Source organism: Talpa occidentalis, unplaced genomic scaffold (genome assembly GCF_014898055.3).
Source record: "Talpa occidentalis isolate TD23 unplaced genomic scaffold, MPIMG_talOcc4v2.1 talOcc4.12, whole genome shotgun sequence".
Taxonomy (NCBI): Eukaryota; Metazoa; Chordata; class Mammalia; order Eulipotyphla; family Talpidae; genus Talpa; species Talpa occidentalis.
Window position 1 is genome coordinate 101,533,998 of NW_023601212.1, and position 13,474 is coordinate 101,547,471.

The window sequence follows — 13,474 nt, forward strand, 5'->3', positions numbered from 1 at the left end:
CTCTCCAGACAGGACCCTGCCCTGAGTCTGCTCTCTGTACCAGCACCAGGTCAGACGTGTTTATTGGATAAATGACGTCTTCACTCCCGTCACTGAGTTTGTAGTCAGGCTAAATTCCAGTGAGGACTTACAGTGGATTTCTCCACGGAAGTTTTGCTTTTTTTCCAGAAATCCCCCAAGTCCTGTCTGGAGGAACTGCCCCTACGCCCTCCCTGCAGACGGGCGGGGCCAGGGCCTTGTGTGCTGCAACGCCTGGCTTGGCCTGGACCAGGGCCGTGGGGTGCAGCGTCCTTGGTGATTTGGCCAGGTTTTCTTTTTCATGAGATTTTATGAGAGCGAGGGTCCCCAGATGGCAGGCAGACAAAAGCTGCGTGTCCCCGCTGTAGGCTTGGACCCTACAGAAAACAGATACTTTTTGAGTCCAAAAGGAGGGAGGCTCTGAGTCCCGCCTGGTGCAGTGGGGCCAGCTTCTCCTGGGAGCTGTGTGGCTCCTGGCGTGGGGGAGTGGCCTGCGCTCCCCAGCACTCTGCTGTACATGTCCGTGGCTGACGGGGAACCCACAAAGCGTAGCAGCTCCAACCCCATGGGGCTCTTCTGCTCTCACAGAGGCACCCTGGGTGCTCCTCCCTGCCCTCCACAGAGAAGCCACTCCAGGGAGCCAGAATGTGGGTAAGAAGAGCTGCTGGGGCTCGTGGTCCCCGAGGGGCGGGCATTTCTGAGAGGTGGTGGACTCAGCAGGAGGCTGTGACACTCACATTTTCGCTTTACTCTCGACTTTCCAGGAGCGGGGCCTGCGCGGGGAGCAAGATCGAGCTGCATCTCAACACACGGTGGTTGAAGCTGTGCTGACTGTAATTTTCGTCCGTAGGTTTGAAGACATACCTGATAGCGGGTCAGAGAGCGAAGGAGCCTCGTTGCAGCTGCTCAGAGGCCTTGCTTTCTGGCCTCGAGGTCATTGACGGCTCACGGGTGTCCTCAGGCCCTAGGGGACAGGGGACAGCGTCGCCAGGGAGTGTCAGTGACTTGGCACAGACTGTCAAAACCTTTGATAACCTTAAGGTTAGTTTTTTTTTTTCCTACTTCTAAAGCTTTATATTAATTCCGCAGTAGAACATGTGAAAAATAGCAGCCTTGGGCCTGTGGCAGGCACCTTGGATGCTCTGCAGTTGGTTTTACGGCTTCTAAATTCACTGATAAAGTTGGTGGCATTTTGCGTTTTTAGTATCTTCGCTGTTTTGCCACAGACGCTCCCCCATCTCCTTCCTGCATCACATAGCCACGCTTCTCCCTCGGCTTGTTCCTTTCTTTGTCCATGACCCGTGACTTCTTTTGGGGTATCTGAGAGCCAACGAGCCCCGTGGAGAAGGGGGATCTCCCAAGTCTGGTTTGAGAGCCCCTGGGTCTGATGTCACGCGTCTCTGCAAATCCAGGCTTTCGTGGTCACCTTGAAGGCTGTGGGTCTGGGGCTCACAAGTGGCCGGCTGGGCCAAGAACACACATCCCTGGGGCAGGGCCTGCGGACGAGACCATGGGACTCCCTGGGCGTGAACGGGCCAGGGATGAGCCACATGGCCGGGCCATGTTTGCAGCTTCCATATTTGCTTCACGCCTCCCACTGGTAGCTCTTGTTTGCTTGCGTAGTTCAGAGAGTTGCTGTTTTCCACATTTTAAAAAAACGAGGACAATTCCTCGTGGCTGTTTGGAGTCCAGGCAGCCCCGTACTGTGTGGGCCAGCGGGACGGCCTCTTGCCCAATGTGTCCCAGTGTGTCCCGGCCTCTCTTGCTCACCCCAGGTCTGAAGGCCAGCGTGCTGGTGCTGCCCAGACGGGCCGCCGCGGGGTGGCGCCAGCTGGCCTGTCCCCCGTCTGAGTGTCACTGCTCTGGGTTGCTGACGGCTCATCTGTCACTTTTATCTGGGCTTTGTGAGGTCACTGCAGGTTCTCTCAGCGTCTGCGCTCCCACATCTTGGGCAGATAAGTCTCTGTGGGGATTACCGAGCAGCTCCCCACCCTCTACTGTTGCCAGCAGCACCCCCTCCTCCCAGGGTGAAGACTTGCTTGTCTCAGATGTTGCCTGATGCCCCATGGGTGCGGGAGGTGGTCGCCCGGCGGGGGTACCGGTAGGACAGGTGTGAAGGTGCCCCCCCTATCCTCGGAGGAGTGCAGCTCCAAGACACCAGCAGGGCGGCAGGGAGGCCCGTGTAGGCACGGCCTTGCACGCGTGGTTTATTGTTTGGGGACAGACGATTTCCTCAGCCGCACACAGAACTGTATTTAAGCAGAGAACTAGAACGCCAAGCCCCCGAAGAAGCGATTCATGTGTCTGTTATTTTGTAGGTTGCGAGTGCGCTGCCCACAGGTGCAGAGTGCTTGTGCGTGTCACCCACGGGTGCAGGGTGCTTGTGCGCGTCACCCACGGGTGCAGGGTGCCTGTTTTGGAGCAGCCACTCTGCCAAGTTGCCCTAAGGAGGCTTCTCTCATCCAAAAAAAGCATTTCTTGCTCTGTTTAAATTTTTAAATTTAAATTTATGCTTATTCGTGAATCTAGACAGGCAAAAACTGGTTAACGTGTCCTGTTGCCACGTGTGCGTTTCCCAGACTCACTCAGCGTTTTCTAGAACCTTGTGACTGTAGAGTTGACTGTGATTCCTAAAAGGAACTTGAGCACCTCCCAGGAAGGACGGGTTGGATCTTGAGGTACCATTTCCGGAATGTTCCGATGGTGTTGGGGAGAGGCTCCCTGAGGCCGGAGCCATCCGGAAAATCAGAATTACTGGGATCCTACGGAGTGGGAGGGGCCCTTCTCCACTGTAGGCTTGGCAGTCTGGGGGATTCCCCCTCACGATTCTGCCGCCTGCCCTCCTGTGTCCATGCGGGGAGCAGGGAACCCCGTCACTGACCACATCCTTGCCAACTTGATAGCAGACTCGATGACGGGCAGAAAGTGGTGTGTGTGCAAGGTCAGGTCGATTGTAACTAGGCCTCCCCTCAAGTACCATCTTTTGAGCAGTAGAAATGGGAAGTGCCAGCTGCTTGCTCCCGGGTTCCTGGGGGTTGTCTGTGCAGGTGTCGGGGTGGGGGGGGCCCGACAGCCAGCACCCCGAGAGCTTAGCTCCTCACCCTTCTTGGGGCCTGGCGTCTGTCCTCGTCGCTGCTGCTGCTCTGTGGTCAGCCCCTCCCAGCAGGGCCCCCGCCCCAGGCAGCGCCCCCCCAGTGTAGGAGAGGGCTGCTGGTCATGCAGGTTCAAGACTGGGCTGGCGTTGTGGAGACGGCATCTTAGGGGGCTGGCGGCCTGGCGGCCAGGTCCTGTTGCTGGAACCGTGAGCTCTTGCTTGGTCACTCCAGGGGCCCCCTCGGCCAGGCTCGGATCCCGCTGCAGGCCATGTGCATCGTGCGGCGAGGAAGCCGGGGCTGGCGGCCCACAGGGGCTGTCACTGCAAGGGTCCTGCTTGCCCTTCCTGGCTACCTGGCCTCTGTCAATGGGCCAAGTAAACAGTTACTCCCTTTATCTCCTTGTTATTTGCTTGTAAAGTCGTGAACAGGCCCAGTGTGGGTCTCTCTGGTTCAGACACTGGATCAGTGTCTAACGCGGTGGTCTGAGCGGACAGTAGCAATACTTGCGCGACTCCACGAATTTACTAGAAACCACACTTGACGTGTGTGGTGGGTGAACTGTGTCTCGATAAAACTGTCAGGAAAACAGTCTGACGGCTGACTCTGAAAGTGGACATGAAGTTCGCTTTTTAAAAAGGAGTTTTCATGCATCCTCTGTATTCAAGTCGTGTGTCGCCCCAGCTGGGGTAGTGCAGGTCCCACACCCACTGGCAGCTCTCATTGCCAGATGAGACCCAGGAGCCGACGTGGGGGCCCAGGGGACTGGGTGAGAGGAGCCCCCTGAGGGGATGGGTCAGCCCACCCGTGAATTCTGAAATCAGTGGGTTCCAGTTTCAGGGGAAAAGGCCGTTTGCATCCCCTCATCATTGCTGGGGTGGGAGGGAGGGAGGCGTGGCAGTGGGCGGCCTGGCAGGCCCCACCCACATCAGACAATGGGGAGACTCATCACCCACACAACGTGCTAACGACAGATGTGACTCCGCAGATGTAGTGGACCCTGAACCCCAGGGGAGACCTGTGGCGATGCAATAACACCTCTTGGGGTGCTTCCCCCAAATCCTAAGCCTCAGTTGACCCATGGGAAAGCATCAAACAAGTCCAAGTTCAGTAACACTCTGAAAAGCACTTGACTGGGGCTCCTCAGCAGCGACAAGGTCATTGAAAGACAGGAGAGACCAGGCCGGGTCAGGCTGCAGGGTCAGGACGTGGGGCGGTCAGACACCATGGTGGGGGCAGGACCTCGGGCCATGGAGCTGCCCCGGCTCAGAGCCCCAGCGGTGTCCATGGCTTTGTCGAGAGCATGCCAGGCGCCCACCCTGGGGCTTGAACCACTTTCCCCTATCTGTCAGGCTGTCACGCTCAGAAAGGTGAAATTTAACTTGGCATTAGCAGTTTGTTCTGTTTTCATTCTATGGTACTGCATCATGTAAGCATAAATGTGTGTGCTGTGCATTGTCTGTGGACTGGAATGAGATCACACGTTGGGTGCCACCTAACTGGCTTCGCCCGGGGGCCAAGCACTGTGGAGATGAGGTTCCCCAAGTACAAGCCTTATCCTCTGCACCCGTTGTCTGTTAGCCGCACGCGGGGCAGCCTCTTTCTGTTGCTCCTTCCTCTCACGGCGTGCTTCCATCCTGTCAGTGTTCTGTCAGCAGAATCCACCTGTTTGACGTACGCATGCCCGTGCCTGGCCGTTCGCTTCAGCAGCGTGGGGACGGGAGGCCTGCTGGGCGCCCCGTGTGGTGACCAGGCCTGCGGCCGGCTAGGCTGTCACGCAGAGCTGCCGCTCCAGGCCCGCTCGGTGGCCAGACGCCTGGCCAGCTCTAAGGACATGTCTGCCAGGCTGCTCACCTGCCAGCGGGGCTCATGGCCGGCCTGCTGCACAGGCGTCCAGGGTGTGGGCCGGACTCTGCCCCACGGCCACCCTGAGCCCAGAGCTCCCGTGACCCGGCCGCCGCGGTGGACTCAACAGGCCGGGCCAGGCTCTGCCGCTGCTTCCTCCTCAGTTCTCAGAAGAGAGGTTTCCCGCTCCCGCCCTTAACAGCGGTGAAAAGGGACAGCTGTCGGCTTGGAAATTATTTATCTTGTGAAGAGCAATCGCCCTGCAGATAGAACCACTCCGTAGCTCTGGCCACAGACTCCTGGCAGACGCAGGGTGCGAGTGTCGGAGTGTGCTCACGACATGCACATGCGCCGGGTGAGGGAGACGCTGTCGCCGTCCATCTTCCTACAGAGCCTGGCATGGGGGAGGCCGGGGTGGCCTGGGAACAGGCAGGCGGCCCACGGCCCCCCATGGTGGACGAGTGTCTCTGCCCCAGGGTTGCTCGTGCTCCCGGGTTGTTATGAGGATTCAGTGAGATCAGCGAGCGAAGCTGAAGCCGAAGCTGCTGCCCCCCACCCCACCCCCTGCAAGGGGGCACCGCAGGGGGCCTGCCAGCATGGCTTCCCTGTGAGCCAGAGGGAGGAGCCCTGGGTAGTTCCCGCATGCCGGACACTTCGCAGCTCCAGCTTCTGGCAGGGGGTGGGGCCGTGCTTAAGGCCTGCTTGAGCTTCACCGAGGGGTCCTGCTTGGCCTGAAAGATCCAGTTGCAACCCCATTAAAGTGAAGCTGGAGGATAAAGGGCACTGATGGGGGTGTGGAGAAGGGGGACGAGCCCCGCTATGATGCAGCATAGTGGGACCGTCTAGGGGGGCTTCAGCTTGAGGGGGGCGGTGGGGTGTGAGAATGCCTCCTTTGGGGCAGATGACTTCTCCATGATTTTTATTTCATTCGTTTTAGTGCTTTAGTCAACAAAATTTCCCCCAAAAGCAAAGTAGCAGTGTGAGCCGTGAGCGCTGTTCAGCCATCAGGGATCCCAATAGGGATCCCCCTCTGCACTGCTGGGCATGTGACCCTGACAGCCGTGACCGCCCACATCTGTCTCGCCCCTGCTTCCAAGGGCCTGTGCGGGCAGCTCTGTGAGGCCTCACCCTGTGTCATACATGTGTCCATGTGTTAGATGCGACTGCCGGCTGCTTGGCCTCTGTTGTCAAAGGGTTGTAGCCTTGAGTTATCCAGCTCCGGCCCCCCACTCCCCCCAGCCTTCCTGCCAACCCTTGGCAGCTGAGACCTTCGCAGAGGGCATGTATCTGCAGCTGTGCGGCCTTCATCCCATCCAGGGATCCCTGCAGAGACCGTGAGCCCTCTGGTGTCTGATAAGTGTGATGTCACCTTTCACATTCTTTTTCTATGATGCTCAAAATATCTCATGTGTGAACAGTCCGTGTGCCCAGGGGAATCCAGATGAGACACCTGTTTGTGAAGTGCCTCGGGAGTGCTAGAGAGAACAATAATTTGAAACACAGATGCCAAGAGCCCCCTAGATAGCAGGAACCCCCAGATAGAAGCAGATAGACGAGGATGCCATAGACGAGGCTGTTACACTATCAGGTGCTGTCTCTTCATTACCAGAAAACACTCCCCAGAGGCTGTGACACTAAGCACCAACATGTATGAAGCACCCACCATCTCTTCAGGCGTTGTGCCAGCCAGCCATGGCCAATGCATGTGCTTCCCCTGCTCCAGCCCTTCACCCGAGGCAGACCTCACCAGTCGATCAAGAGGGCTTCTTTTCCAGCCCTTTGCTTGTGGCAGGCATCACCAATCAATCACAGTTCTCCTTAGGATGTGGCCTCATCGTTGTCCTCAATTCGGTGGTCCCAGGGGTCAGAGTGAGTGTGCCAAAATTAGACCTTTGACAAGCTTCACCTGTCTGTCCTCTTTTTGCCCTTAGGATAATTCTTTGAGGGAGATTAAATCCCATTTTGCACAGGAGAAAACTGAGGCTTGGAGATTCCCAGCCCCTCGGTGGTAGAGCAGAGGGGCGGTGGTTCCGAAGCCGGGTGTCCCCACAGTCTCCCCGCGTCTCCAGGCTTGCGGGTAACAGTGCAGAGAAGTGACTGTTTGCTGTGTCCTCATGTCTGTGAGGGCCAGGGTGGCAGGGGCCCGCACACTGCCGCTGCTCCCCCAAAGCCAGTTGGCCCTGAGAAGGCAGGCCACTCGGCACCGGGGGCTGGGTGGTTTTTCACGTGAGAAGCGCGAGGCCTCGTGGCAGCACATGTCAATGTTCAGCTCGGTGCCAAGGGGCGCTTGAGACGACTTTGTGGCGTGTTTCTGACAGTGGAAACAGTCGGAGGTGGATTGTAAAGGGCTGTAGGCGCCGCCTGATGGGCTCTCTCCATGCTGCGTGCTCGGGCCTGTTGGAGCTCAGCTGCTTTCATTTCCTAGTAACTGACAATGTCCAGGTGTAGCTGGTGCCGGCAGCAGCCTTCCGGGTTACACAGCTCGCCAGGGTCTCGGCTTCTTCCAGCCACTGTCGTGTTGTCTAGAACTCTAACTTGGGACGGGCCTGGGTTCTGGCCTGGACCATAAAGATGTGTGTCAAACGTGTGAAACAGCAGCCTCCTCCTCAGTGCAGTCCACTGCACACAACTGCCGCAAGGCCGGCATCTCAGGTCCTGGTAAGTCCTGCTGCGGGGTGTCCTCTCCCTGGGAAACCCCCTGGTGGCAGCTTCGGGCTGCCAGGCCACACTGAGAGCCCAGTGCTGAGTGCCCGGGGTGGGGTGGCTCTTGCGCGCTCAGCCCCCCCGCCATGCCTGCCTGAAGGCCCCTCCCTCACCTGACAGACGTGACAGTGGAGGGACGAGGTCTCCACGGGCATCTCCGGGAGGGGCTTGAGGCTGGTCTGTGAGAAATTCGAGCCTTGCCCAAGCCTGTCCCTGCCGAGCCTAGCCTCGCTTCTCTCTTCTAGGTCGGCCTGTTTCCATAGGCTTTTAAGAATCCCCCACTGTCAGCAGCCCCCGCACCCCGGAGCGGCTCGGCAGAGTCGAGCGCCCGCCTGGTGCTCAGTCTGGGTTCCGGGCCAGTCTGTATGACAGCAGAGTCCAAAAGTGCCTCCTTGTAGGGCACAGCTCAGGTCCCCTGCTCTACTCGCGAGACTCTGCAGCCATCACCACAGTCATTATCACCCCAGAAAGAATCCTGCCACCCCGTAGAGTCACCCCCTCGCCCCTTATCCCTTCACCCCCGGTGCCCACATTGCTTCTTTCCATCTCTGTGGATTTGCCTTTTCTGGACGTTCTCTGCAGATGGTCTGACTTGGGGCCTGACTTCTCTCCCTCAGCGTCACATTGTCACACTTTATCCAAGTGTATTAGTGTGAGCACTTCGTCCTTTTGATGGCTGAATAATATTCCACCTTGGGCTAGACCCTGGTTTGTTGAGCCGTGGTCTGCGGATGGGCACGTGGGCCGTTTCCTCCTTCAGCGCCGCTGTGCAGGCTCCGGGCCAGCTTCTGCTTTCACTCTGTCCCTTCATTTTCCACGCGAGCTTGAGCGGGTCTAAGCCTTGTCTGGTGACAGCCATTCTCTGAGCCAGCACGTAGCAACAGCAGCGGCCATGCTTGAATTTCCTGGCCCTGTTTGCTGGGTGTGTTCCTATGCTCCGTGTTTTTCTCGCAGACCTGCCCTTCGTGTGGAATCACGTTTGCGCCCAAGTCAGAAGCAGGTGCCGAAGGAGGGACAGTCCAGAATGGCTGTCAAGAGGAGCAGAAAAGCAGCACCAAGGTAACGGGCTCTTGGCCGCTGTTCCTGTCAGTTCCTCTCCTGGCGCACCCACCCAAGGTGACTCTCGGTTCTGACGCTCCTCCTCGCCCCAGCCCCACCCCTTGGGCTCTGCATAGACAGTAAAGAGCAGGATGGGGGTGGGGGTGGCCACTTGCTAAGCTGGACGGGGCTCCCTCCTGAGTAGAAGCTGGGAGCGTGGGTGAGTGATGGGGGCCAGGAGTGGCCTCGACTCAGGGCAGAGGGGCTTCCTCAGGACGTGCCCGCAGCTTGCAGACAGGCCTGCACGGGGGCAGCAGGGCCCAACAAGAGCCCTGTCAAGAAAGCCAAGACGGCTGGCTCCAGGGACGCCCAACAAGCCTCCCTCTGCCATCCCCCAGGGGGCTGGTGGGAGCACTCAGTCTGGCACTTAGCCCGTGGCCCCTTCTCTTAAGTCCCAGCGCTGGTTTCCTTGAACCATCCATCCTCGAACCCCCCAGCCTCCCCCCAGCCCCGGAACACTGGGTCAGTGGTTTGCAAATCCAGAAACCTCAGATCTTCCCTGAGACTTTGCCTCCCCACCCCTCCCAGCTCTTCCACCACACCTCCTTCCAGCGGCTGGCACCTGAGGCCCACTTGCCAATAGGGGAGAGGCAGATGCACGTGAAGCTGCAGGTCTCAGCCTGCAGCATAGTCAGTGGGACTCCAGGGGAGTGGGGAGGGGTGGGGAGAAGGGGGAAGGTTTTGTGGCACCCCCTCTGCAATCTTTGCTTGCTCTTCCTTGTCTTGAGGCAGGCTTCCGGAGGGCCTACTTCCAAAACTCAGAACGGCCTGCTGAGCCCACCCCAGGAGGAGAAGCTTACCAACAGCCAGACCTCGCTGTGTGAGATCCTACAGGAGAAGGGGAAGTGGGCGGGCGTGAGCCTGGACCAGTCTGCTCTCCTGCCCCTGAGATTCAAGAACATCCGGGAAAAGACAGATGCCCATTTTGTGGATGTTATCAAGGAAGACAGGTAAGGGCGGAGCAGGGCTGGAGCAGACGTCAGGACGGGGCACCCACTTCTCGCTTACCCTCGCGCCATGCCCGGCCTCCATGGTCAGTACATGGGTTTATTTTGAAGTAACTTGAAACTTCCAGAAAGGTTGCATGACCTCTGCGAAGAATTCTCTTTATAGCCTTTGCCCAATTTTTATTATATCTGTCATTCTCCATCTTTCTCCTTTTCTCTCTCCCCTTCTCTCACTTTCTCTCTCTATGAAATTTACTTTTTTCACTTTTTCTGAACCATTTGACAGTAAGTTGCACACATCACGCCCTTTACCCCTTGACAACACTCCCTAAAGCCAGCCTGTCCCATCCCATAGGCGTAGTTACCAAGTTCACGCAGATGACGTTGGTGCTGTACTGGACCTGACCTGCAGTCCAGGTCCAGTTCTACACTTTAAGAATCCATCACTGTCTTTTCACTGCTTGGGCTGTTGTTATACTTGTGTGACATCCCCATACATACAAAGCCTCTCTGTCCTCTCCAGCTGGTCTCCCTGGGTTGCTTTTCCGTTCAGTATGGATCTTTCCTGTCTCTTCATCCAGTAATTTGGAGTATATTGGACACCTTGTATATGGTGCATAGAAACTTTGGGTTCTGTTATATTCCTCTGAAGAGTATCAGTCTCTGTTTGGTCAGGCAGTTAACATCTCTGAACTCAAGCCACAAAATGTCTCTCCCTAAACCAGGCAGCAGCTGCCCTTTTAGCTTTAACTTGGCTGCACACGCACATTTCAGGAGTCACTAAGACTTACAGAGACTGAGGGGAGCTTGAATGCAGAATTGGGGGCTCCTACTCCCTGGTTCTCTCCTTTTGGGATTTCCAACCTCATTTTAGTTAAAAACATGGAGAACTCACATGAGTGCCTCTCCCCCATTTTCTTCCTGCTTTGGTCAATCTCCAGTACCTTCCGGAGTCGTTTTTATATCCTTATGGATATAAAATGAAGGAGGATTGGTCCAAAGGAGCTGTTACCCATGCCTGGAGGCAGAACTTCCCAGTATTAATCACAGAGGCGAGCGCAGCTTCTAGAAGGGTGGACCTGTCACTTTGTGCTGAATGTGGCAGCACATCTCCTTGTGGCTGCTTTGGTGTTTTCCTCTGTCCATTCTTGCATGATCAGGTGCAGGGACTAACATGCAGGATCGAACAGCTCTCTCTCCTCCGAGTCTGAGCATGCAGAAAGGCATTACTCACCATGAAAGGGAGAATCCGCTAGGCTGCAGGGAGGGGAGGGGTGCATGCCCAGTGAGCCTACTGTGTGTCAGGCACGTGCAAGGCACTTTATCCCTTCCGAGTTCATTCTGGCAGTCACTGTGTGGTAGGGAGAGATTGTTCCCCACGGCTGTGTTTGCCATTTGAAATCATGTTCACATTCCTTTGCATTCATAGTCGTTTCCTGCAGTATCAAAAGGATATTTACTATTTGCTAGCAGTCCAAACAACAAGAAGAGAGGCACGGAAAGCAGGTTTGATCTCTCTGCTATTAAAGTTATTGAGGGCCTCCCCTGGTGGCGCAGCGCTTGAGCTCTGGGCTGCGAAGCTACCCACAGCCTCTGCAGCGCCAGTTCGGTCACCAGCTGCTGGCGAGGGTCCCACATGGTGCGCAGACCTCTCCTGCCGCCCGCTGCTCCCCTCAGCAGTGTACTTTGTCAGTCTGCCTGTTCTGCTCCCCGCTCTGGCTCTGGTGAATCCTCTCACCCTCCCTCGCTTCTGCTGTACCCAGTGCTTGTATAAATTAATAAATAAATCTTTAAAAAAAAAAAAAAGAATTGTAACTTTATCTTTAAAAAAAAAATAAAGTCATTGAGCTTTATCATTTTTCAGGTTTCACATGCAATCTGCATAGGTGGCACCAGCACCAGCTGACACCAAGTGTAAACAGTTTTGTGGTAACTACCTGGTAGCTTTGACGGCTGCAATTACTGTCAGTCTTCTGAATCTACAGGACGGCCGGTGCTGAATATATTTTCACTTGAAGCTTCCACATCAACTTGCCCTCTCGCACGGGGCCCTGCTGTCCTTCAGAGTCATTTCATGGAAGACAGGCTGTCCTCTCCCTCTGCTTGTTAGGCAGGCATCGCAGGTTCTGAAGGGGGGCGCTCCCACAAGGAGAGCGGCCATCCTTTTGTGAGACATGAAGCGTGGTCACATTTAGACTCATCGAGGCCCTCCACAGGGCCTGTGCCGCGCCTGGCGTGGTGACTTCAGACAGCTCTGGACACGCTTCACAGCTGGCGGTTTGGGTGCTAATTGCAGTCTTCTGATGAAACGCACGTAACGACCGAGCTGAATGTTGATCAATTGCATTTATCATCTCTTCTAGCCTGATGAAAGATTATTTTTTTAAGCCACCCATTAACCAGTTCAGCTTGAACTTCCTGGACCGGGAGCTGGAGCGCGCCTATAGGAGCAGCTATCAACAAGAGGTGGGGGCCACCGCGTTTGCTGGGCCTGCAGGCACTCTCCTGAGTGACAGGGTGTTCGGTTCCCGCCATCCCTAAGCCTGAAATTGCAACCGTTTGTGACTGTGTCTTCGCTCTGGCAGCACCCCGGGCCCCCCACATGCTAGAGGCCTATGTGCAGCATTCTCGGTCCCTCCTGGTCTCAGCTCTCAGCGCAGGGCACACTGGCCTGCCCAGGGGCCCCCGGTCTGCTGCCGCCTGGCAGTGGCTCCATATCTGGCGAATGCTCAGGGCTCCCGGGCTGCGTGAGTGCTCATGAGGCCACCGTGGGGCATCTCTCCTGCCTCCTGGGGCCGGAGCTCTCAGGCTCCATGTTGCCTCTGCTAACTCGCCATGTCCCGGACCCTCCCGGAGTCCTGTCCGCCCACCTCCCAGCAGTGACACCCGAGCTTCCATAGCTTAGGTGCTGAATTGTGGAAGCTTCCAGCATGTGGCTTCCACGGGACCGCCTGGCCGGACACAGAGTCCCGGTTGCCAGTCGATGACTCCCCTTCTAGGCTCATGCGTGCAGTGTGGGAGGACATGCCGGCTTGCGGTCCGCCACTGTGGCCCTGGGCAGGAGTCTTGGCGTCTCTGTGCTCAGTTTCCTCATGTTAGTGGGGGACTGCAGGGAAACGGCCCCTGAAGCAAGCGCACCCTGTGCCTGCTGGGGTGGGCGGGGGCTCCACCACCCACCAGCATCTGCTCACGCCCGCCTGCCCTCCAAACAGGTGGCGAAGAGCTCTCCCGCGAAGACCTTCGCCAGCGCCACCTTCAGCTCCCTCCTGGACGTGTTTCTGTCAACCACCGTGTTTCTGATTCTCTCCACTACCTGCTTCCTGAAATATGGGGCCTCCAGCACACCGCCCCCTCCTGCTGCCCTTGGGGTCTTCGGGGCGGCCCTGCTGCTGGAGGTGCTGTCCCTGGTGGTTTCCATCAGGTAAGACCCCCTCAGGTGCGCCAGCTCTTGGCCTGTAGCGCCCTCTGCTGGCCAGTCCTGGTGGCTGGTCCTCCCTCCCCCACAGCCTTACTGGCAGAGCCTGGCCTTCGCCAGGGGCACCCTCTTTGCCAGAGGGCCAGTGCCCTCTGCAGCCCAGGGCCCCAGCTCATCCCTGGGTCCCACGTCAACGTAAAAGGAGAAAGGAGGAGGATGGGGAAAGCAGGTGAAGAGAAAAAGTCGGGCAGTGAGTGGGGGCAGGGAGGGTGCCTGGGGCCTCTCCTGGCTGTCAGGGCTGTGGGAAGCATGGGTGCGGGCATCGTCACGAGCTGCGGCTGGCCAGTGGTTTCTGA

The 13,474-nt window shown here is 57.2% G+C and overlaps 1 protein-coding gene across 1 annotated transcript in view; it reads left to right on the forward strand.

Moving 5' to 3' along the window:
- ADCY9 (adenylate cyclase 9) overlaps window positions 1–13,474 on the forward strand; it is a 69,099-nt gene that overhangs the window by 46,001 nt on the left and 9,624 nt on the right. The window contains exons 2-6 of the mRNA XM_037507700.2: window positions 869–1,059; window positions 8,613–8,717; window positions 9,489–9,706; window positions 12,067–12,169; window positions 12,916–13,124. Coding sequence (XP_037363597.1) covers window positions 869–1,059; window positions 8,613–8,717; window positions 9,489–9,706; window positions 12,067–12,169; window positions 12,916–13,124 — 826 coding nt within the window. The remainder of the gene's footprint in view (window positions 1–868; window positions 1,060–8,612; window positions 8,718–9,488; window positions 9,707–12,066; window positions 12,170–12,915; window positions 13,125–13,474) is intronic.